The sequence below is a fragment of the Alexandromys fortis genome, unplaced genomic scaffold, assembly GCF_014885135.2.
Source record: "Alexandromys fortis isolate MF-2015 unplaced genomic scaffold, M_Fortis_MF-2015_v1.1 scaffold_79, whole genome shotgun sequence".
In the NCBI taxonomy this organism is placed as follows: domain Eukaryota; kingdom Metazoa; phylum Chordata; class Mammalia; order Rodentia; family Cricetidae; genus Alexandromys; species Alexandromys fortis.
The window spans coordinates 4,408,290-4,417,354 of record NW_026067964.1 but is presented as its reverse complement, the minus strand read 5'-3'; the positions used below and the strand labels follow the sequence as shown (position 1 = coordinate 4,417,354).

Here is a 9,065-nt window from a genome sequence, read left to right as displayed (position 1 = left end):
GTACCAAGAGTTTCTGAGATTTTGTATGGAACAAAACATCCTGGTAGTGCTGGGCACAATCTGGGTCCACATCTCTGATGTTGGCGATGGGTAGCAGCAAGGTATCTAATGTCTTCAGAGGGTTCCCTTCATCGATGGCTTCATTGATGTACCCGAGAGCCACCATTCCTGCAGAGAGAGGAGCAAGTTTTCTAAGTCACAGCACGTCACACATTCTCTCATGTTACATGCTACAGAGAGCTAAAAACAAACATGGGAAGGCTGGAGATAAGATGTAAGGTGAATTCGCAGAATCAATTGCATTTCTACATGCATCCAATGTACATTTTAAAATGAAATTAATTAATTAAACAAATTAAATAAATAATAAGGCAAATTAAATTGCCTTTTAAAATTCAATTCATAATAGATTCTAATCACAAATTCATTTCAGTGTCAAAGTCATGCACACTCAGGGATGATTTAAGAAGCACAACACATGTATACCAAAAACTAGGAAACAAGTCAGAGGCAACCAAAACCCAGGGGAAGGCATCTCATGACTGCAGGTTGAAGACAGTGTTGTGAAGGAAGTTGTTCACTCCTCAAGCAGGGTGAACTGGGAGGAGGAGACCAGGGGAGGCTGTGGTCTGGATGTGTTGTATGAATGAATAAATAAGAAAAGAAAGGAAGGAAAGAAAAGGAAAAAAGGAAGGAAGGAAGGAAAAGAAAGAAAGAGAAAGAGAGAGAGAGAGAGAGAGAGGCTCCTTAAATTGACCTGTTCCAGGGTGATGCCTATAAAACCCCAAGAGTCTTTTCAGAAAACAGAATGTAATAAGCTGACCCCCAAATGTACATAAAACACAAGGAGCAACAACCATCAAAGCAATCCTGAAAAAAGAGGAAAATGGATTCATCCTGCCAACTGACAGGGGCCAGTATTATGTCTGAAGCCTAAGAGCTGGGGGTTCTGTCCCCATTTCTTTTTTTTTTAATATTTATTTAGTGACTAATTTTATCAAGTCCTGGCATGAGGAAAGCCATATGAATGTGCAGAACAGAATTGGGGATCTAGAAACGGGCCTTTCCACTTATGGCCAATTACTTTTTAGACAAGGGTGCAAAAACAAAAGTCTACAAAGACTATTGCTAAAGGAAAATGGTGCTGGGTCAACTAGCTACCCACATGTGTATGAATGAAGTTGGACCCATACTTCAAATCCTGTCCACAAATGAACTCAAAATAGAACCTGGACCTAGATGTAAAGACTAAAACTAAAAGTTATATAATTCTTAGAAGAAAACATAGGAATATATCTTATGAGTAATTATCTTTTTAGCTATTATAATCAAGAGTCCAAAGGAAAAAAATAGTAAGTACATTGGATTTTATCAAAATTAAACCTTTTGGGCTTGGAAGTTCTCTATCAAAGAAAATTAAAGGGCAAGTTCAAGAATGGGGCAAACTATTTGCAACTATCCAAATCCAATAAGACAAATATGTGGTATTTATAAAAAGCTCCTATAATTCAATAATCAAAAAACAGTAACATTAATTTAAAATGGGTGCAGGATTTAAATGTGTATTTATATAATGATGACACACAAATTCAATAAGTAAATGAAGAAACACACAATATATTAGTAATTAGGAGAATGCAAGGCAAATCACAGATTTCATTGTATAATCACTAGAATTGCTGTAATAAAAACCAACCATAAGAAGTGATGGTAATGCTTGAGAAGTAGGAACTTGTATGCACTGTAGGTGGGGATGGGAAGTGGTACAGACATATTGGAGAACAATTTGGCAGCTCTCAAAATACTAAATATGGTTGTCCACTCTCTCCATATCTATTCAATATAGTTCTTGAGGCCCTAGCTAGAGCAATAAGACACCAAAGGGAGATCAAGGGGATACAAATTGGAAAAGAAGAAGTCAAACTCTCACTGTTTTCTGATGATATGTTTACATAAGTGACTCCCAAAATTCTACCAAGGAACTGCTACAACTCATAAACACTTTCAGCAATGTAGCAGGATACAAGATTAACTAAAAAAATCAGTAGCCATCCTGTACACAGATGATAAAAGGACTGGGGAAGAAATTAGAGAATCAACACCCTTCACAATAGCCACAAACAGCATAAAATATCTCAAAGTAATTCTTACTAAACAAGTGGAAGACTTATATGACAAGAACTTTAAATCTTTGAAGAAAGAAATTGAAGAAGGCACCAAAAAGTGGAAAGACCTTTCATACTCTTGGGTGATGTGGGAGTGTCATATATCAATCTGTTGATTTCATTGGTTAAGCAATAAAGAAACTGCTTGGCCCTGATAGGTTAAAACATAGGTGGGAGGAGTAAACAGAACAGAATGCTGGGAGGAAGAGGAAGTGAGTTAAGACTCCTCAGACAGACTCCATAGCTCCTCTCTGAGACACACTTGATTAAGCTCCGACCCAGGATGGACTTAGGCTAGAATCTTCCCGGTAAGCGCACCTAGCAGTGCTACACAGATGATTAGAAGTGGGCTAGATTAATATGTGAGAATTAGCCTAGAAGAGGCTAGATAGAAATGGGCCAAGCAGTGTTTAAATGAATACAGTTTGTGTGTTGTTATTTCGGGGCATAAGCTAGCAGGTGGCCGGAGTGCTGCGGACGCAGCCCCGCCGCTCTTATTGCAACACTTGGGAAGACAGAATTAACATAGTAAAAATGGCAATCTTACCAAAAGCAATCTACAGATTCAACGCAATGCCCATCAAAATTCTTCAAAGACCTCGAAAGAATGGTAATCAACTTCATTTGGAAAAGCAAAAAAACCCAGGATAGCCAAAACAATCCTTTGCAATAAAAACTTCTGGAGGCATCATCATCCCCGACTTCAAACTCTACTATAGAGCTACAGTACTAAAAACAGCCTGGTATTAGCATAAGAACAGACAGGAGGACCAATGGAACTGAATAGAAGACCCAGATATCAACCCACACATCTTTGAATACCTGATCTATGATAAAGAAGCAAAAAAAAAATCAAATGGAAAAAAGAAAGCATATTTAACAAGTGGTGCTGGCACAACTGGATATCAACATGTAGAAGAATGAAAATAGACCCATATCTATCACCATGCACAAAACTCAAGTCCAACTAAATCAAATACCTTAACATAAAGCCAGCCACATTGAACCTTATAGAAGAGAAAGTGGGAAGTACACTTGAACGCATTGGCACAGGGAACCACTTCCTAAATATAACCCCATCAGCACAGACACTGAGAGAAACAATTAATAAATGGGACCTCCTGAAACTGAAAAGCTTCTGTAAAGCAAAGGACATGGTCAACAAGACAAAATGACAGCCTACAGAATGGGAAAAGATCTTCATTAACCCCATGTCAGATAGAGGTCTGATCTCCAAAATATACAAAGAACTCAAGAAATTGGATACCAAAAGATCACATAATCCAATAAAAAATGGAGTAGAGACCTAAACAGAGAACTCTCAACAGAGGAATCTAAAATGGCCAAAAGACACTTAAGGAAATGTACAACAGCCTTACTCATCAGAGAAATGCAAATTAAAACAAGTCTGAGATTCCATCTTACACCTGTAAGAATGGCCAAGATCAAAAACACTAATGACAACTTATGCTGGAGAGGTTGTGGGGAAAAGGGAACACTTCTGCATTGCTGGTGGGAATGCAAGCTGGTACAACTACTTTGGATGTCAGTGTGGTGATTTCTCAGAAAATTAGGAAACAACCTTACTCAAGACCCAGTAATACCACTTTTGGGTATATATCCAAAGGATGCTCAATTGTGCCACAAGGACATGTGTTCAACTATGTTCATAGCAGTGTTGTTTGTCATAGCCAGAATATGGAAACAACCTAAATGCCCCTTGATTGAAGAATGGATAAGAAAAATGTAGTACACTTACACAATGGAGTACTACACAGCAGAAAAAATAACGACAGCTTGAATTTTGCAGGAAAATGGATGGAGCTAGAAAACATTATTTTGAGTGAGGTAACCCAGACATAGAAAGACTATTATCACACGTACTCCCTCATAGGTGGTTTTTAAACATAAAGCAAAGAAAACCAGCTTACAAATCACAATCCCAGAGAACTTAGACAGCAATGTGGACACTAAGAGAGACTTACATAGATATAATCTACATGGGAAGTAGAAAGTAGAAAAAGACAAGATCTCCCGAGTAAATTGGGAGCATGGAGACCTTGGGGGAGGGTTGAAGGGGGGAGGGGAGAGGCAGGAAGGGGAGCAGAGAAAAATGTAGAGCTCAATAAATATCAATAAAATAAAAAAACTTCAGTTGGAAGGGTTGGGTTGCAGCTTGGCATGTTGGAGTGCTTATGTTGCATGCATGAAGTCTGGGATTCAATCTTCAGCACTGCATTTAAAACTGGGCATCATAGCCAGGCTTAAAAAAAAACCCAAAATACTAAATATAAAATTATCATGTGATCTGGCCATTCTGTTTCTAAATACCTAATTGAAAACCCAGATCAACATAAAAACTTGAAGGTTTAAGGCAGCATGTTTGTTATAATAGCTAAAAAGCAGAAACAATCTAAATTTTTGTCAAATAGTAAAGGGATAAACAAATGTATCTCTACAGACTAGCATATTCTTTGACCTATAAAGGATTATAAAAATATACTAATATATAATACAATGTGACTGAGTTGTTTTATTTTTTAAAGTCAGACACAAAAGGCCACTATGGACTTAAAGACATGTGTATGGATGTTTTGCCTGCATGTATGTCTGTGTGCCACATGTACACCTTCTGCCCATGGAGGACAGAAGATGACATTGGATTCCCTGGAACTGGAGTTAAAAGGGGCCATGAGCTGCCTTGAGGATGAGATCCTAGGAATCCAACCAGGGTTATCTGGAGGATGATCCAGTTTGCTGAGGCATCTGCCCAGCCTCACTGTTCACTTCTAAAAGGCAAATATTATGGTATGTGATTTCTATTTCAACAAATGCACACTTTTAGAATAGGCACATTTTTGCATATGAACAGCAAGAGGAAACCACTTTTGGTATGACTCTGAAATGCTGGAACCCCACCAAGACATGAAGAGAGAGGATCAAAAAATAAGTACAATGTAGAGATGGACAGAAATGGAAATGCAAAACCAGAGAGTTGTAGGCACGTATTCTGCTCTTTGTATTACTATATATATATTTTTGCAGCTGTTAAAGGATCTTAAAACTAACAGTTCAAAGTCAAACAATTTTCTCCAATATTAAGAGAAAGTAGAATGGCTATCTACACAACCCAGCACTTTCCAGTGGATGTCTGTGCAATGGTGGGCCTTTTTGCTTGTGGTGTTGTACAATATGGTGGTCATCAGTCATGTAACTATGGAGCGATTAGCATGAGGCTATTGCAAATGCAAACAGAATGTAAATTTGCTTAGCTATGATCATTTTAAATAGTCACATATGGTTGGCAAACAGAGGCAGGCTCCATATAGAAACAATGCCTTGCATATTTTGGGGGACAGTTTTAAGGTACAAATATAGATAGTGAATATCTTGCATTATTTACCTACTATTAGATATTATTAGCCTTGAACCCTAATTTAAGGGTGCTGCAAGAGAGGGCTAAGCATACCTTCTTGTTTAGTTGGTATAATATCTAACATATTAAAGATCTTAGAACACAGGCTGTATTAGGACTTAGAATGAAAACCAAAGAAGCTGGGTGATGGAGTGTGAAAATGCTATACAACCACAAGCAAAACGGATCCGTCTGAAGAAGGTTTCTTCTCATTACTACCATATTATCAAAAAATTAACCAACACCCAGCAGCCATATACAAAACAGGTATACATCTACGCATACATGTACTCATATACGTACATATACTCACATATATTGTACGCATATAAATACATGCACTCGTATACATACACGTGCATGGGGGACTGGATGCCTACTCTGGTGCTGATGAAAAGACCTGGTAGAGAAACTAAATACCGCCTAGCAGTAAGTTAGGAAACACACTGCAACAGCCAAATATTTTTATTGTGTCTATTGTTTTTCATGAAAAATAATCCCAAGACACTTTACAAATATAATAAGTCATAAAAAAACCCAACACCTCCAAGTTTTAAAAACAGGTACCTCTATTCTGGCATTTAAACGAGGCTAACATTTTTCTAATGGGTGACCTCACAAACACCACTGTGCTAGGAATAAAGGGATTTATCCATGAGGGAAAGGAATCTTTTCAAACAATTAGAGATATTCTAATAATAAAAAAAGCAACTCTATTTCTTTAACATTCAAATTAAATATTTTCAAGCATCAGGCAAGCCGTGGAAAGTTCCGGGTAACTGTTCTCATTCTGTCCCACATGTAAACTGGAGTGTGCAGGAGAGGTCCCATCATTCACTGGACACCCCCACGGTCAGGCTGTTCTAAATACCTTCAAAACACCCCATCCAAACATGATCTTAGCGGAACCAAGTGTGAGAAAGAGGATGGACACACATCCTAAGGGCCCGTCACCTGGCAAGGCGTGCATTCTGGCTGACATGATGGAAATCACTGCTTAAGTTCTTGATAGTGCATCTAACAACACAAGCTGCTGACGTCATAGTGAGTGACCTCACAAGAGCCAAGGAGCCTACCCAGAGCCCTTGAGCACAGCTGCCTACTTTTTCTGTTTATACATGTAAAAGGTATATTCCACAGGAACAGACTGCTGAGCCTGAGCCCATGACCTACTTCCTTGATCTATGCATGGTGCTATGACATTCCAGTCCAGGGGACAGTGGGTGTTCCTGGAGCTAATGGACAGAGTAACCTATAAGGGAATGGCACTTTACCAAATTTTAAAAGCAACTCAAATATGAAAACTTTCTTGCGGAGGCTGTGTGAGTAAAAATAATATTCCTCTGTGGTTTCGTTGAGAAATGTGGGTTTTTCCAGGAAGAAATCAACAGAACATCAGAGTCCGGGAACGTATTTAGGAGCCTGATATTGGATACCTCTCCCATTTAGCACTTCTATTAGCTGCAGACCCGGGGAGCCACCAGTCAGACACAGGCGTGGACTTCAGACACATGGAGTGGGTGTGGAGGACAAGGCCAGGAGACTGTTCTTTCATAATTCCCATGAAGACTCCAGCTCTTTGTAACTATATAACTCTCATTTGGTCATAATAAGGCATTTAAAAGTTTTACTTTTATCTGAGAGGGGTTTTTTAGTCTCACATACAGAACAAGAAAGGAACTATGAGAAGGGAGGAAACAGGTCTAAAGGTTAATAGACGGCCCACATCTTGAAAGCAGAACAGGAGACCATTTAGGGGAGGAAGGGGACTAGCAAGAGAGGGGGAGAGGAAGTGGGGAAGGAATAAAGAAGATGGATGAGAGTCACAAAGCACACTGATGAAAATGTCATTATGAAACCCATTTCTTAGTATGTAAACCAAAGCTTAATTAATATGTAGCTTTTTAAGCTATCCCTTTAATATATGATATTAAACATGACACTTCAGGAATTTTAAACAAAAATAAGAGCGGTGTTGAGAACGGGGATGGAAAGAAGGCCTGAAGTGGAAAGGAAGCTATGGCAAGAAGCTGCCAAAGGTGGAGCGTGGAGAGGAGAAATCAAAACATCATGTTTGAATAATGCCATTAGGAATCTAAAACTTTATATGCTGACCTTTAATGTTAATTTTTTTAAATGCCTCATTTCAACAAGAGGAAAAAGAACAACCAAACCAAAGCACAGGTAAATTAAATACTGTGTCTTAAAGTCCCCAAGTGCTAGGAAGGGGGCAGTGTCTGAAATAACTTTCCCTGGTGATAAGTCCGTGCCCTCTATGACAAGACACTGGTGGATTGTGGGAATGGCCACAGCAGTCAAGAGACTTTAGTTACAGACAATTTCTGCTTACAAAAGGTCAAGTGTCTAAGTTATATAAACACTTGTTTTTCTGTCCTCAGTAGAGACTGAGGACGGCACTCCTGAGTGAGAAGGACAAGGGACACGGTGCAATAACTGTGAACACAGGGGAATTGGCAAACCTTCACTTGGGTAGGTAGTATATCCAGACAACACCTTGAACAGCTTCAGAGGAGTGAAAACAATGATGGCGCCTGATGATTTCTTTTGCTTACCGAAAGAAATTTTAATAATTGGGTGGCAGGAAGCTCAAGAGTGTAGACGTGGGAGTCTAAAAAGATGGCAGGAGGATAGTGGACCAGCAACCACACACACACACACACACACACACACACACACACACACACACACGCGCGCGCGCGCGCGCGCACCCCCCACACCAGTGATTTCCACCACCTATACCCCCAAGATGCTGAACCTTCGCTCAAATCACTGCTTCCCTCGAGGGTAACATCTGGCAAAAGCCCCAAGCTCCCAAGCCAACACGTTTATCAAGTGTTGGATTGTAGAGATTCTACAATGCCTCGAGGACAGGAAACGCAGAGAGGGGTAACAGAAAACTGAGCTGCCCCCAAAGAAGTTTAGACATACACAAGGCTTGAAAAGGACAAAAATCATGACCATGTACAGACAGCAGTGGGTACATCTAAACCCACTGTACGCCATGAACATGGTATGCCGTTTCAGTCGGGGAAATGACCTCAGAATAACAAAATGCAAACTTGGCAAAGCTCTCACAGAAAACAGCCAAGAGTAGCTGACTGAAAGAATCACGGGTGATTCCAGTATTCTAGAGTTAGATGAAGCATTAGGGGAACCAGATCTGACACCTACCTCACTAGAGCTCACCAGACCGAAAGAGCTTAAGGCTTGAGGCTGTGAGCTAGAGCAAGCGTGCTAGAGAAGCCAACTGTTGCGGCACTAAAAGCCACCCGCAACCCTGACCTTACAAATAGCGGGATGAGCCAGCTGGCCTGGGTCTGAAAAAGCCTGGGATAAAACCGGACTCACTGAACATAGCGGACAATGAGGACTACTGAGAACTCAAGAACAATGGCAATGGGTTTTTGATCCTACTGCACGTACTGGCTTTGTGGGAGCCTAGGCAGTTTGGATGCTCACCTTAC

At 39.9% G+C, this 9,065-nt stretch overlaps 1 protein-coding gene across 2 annotated transcripts in view; it reads right to left on the bottom strand.

Moving 5' to 3' along the window:
* The window catches only part of Iqgap2 (IQ motif containing GTPase activating protein 2), a 301,482-nt gene that overhangs the window by 84,136 nt on the left and 208,281 nt on the right, over nucleotides 1–9,065 (bottom strand). For both annotated transcript variants that reach the window (XM_050153835.1, XM_050153834.1), the window contains exon 13: nucleotides 5–168. In XM_050153835.1, the coding sequence (XP_050009792.1) occupies nucleotides 5–168 (164 nt within the window). The remainder of the gene's footprint in view (nucleotides 1–4; nucleotides 169–9,065) is intronic.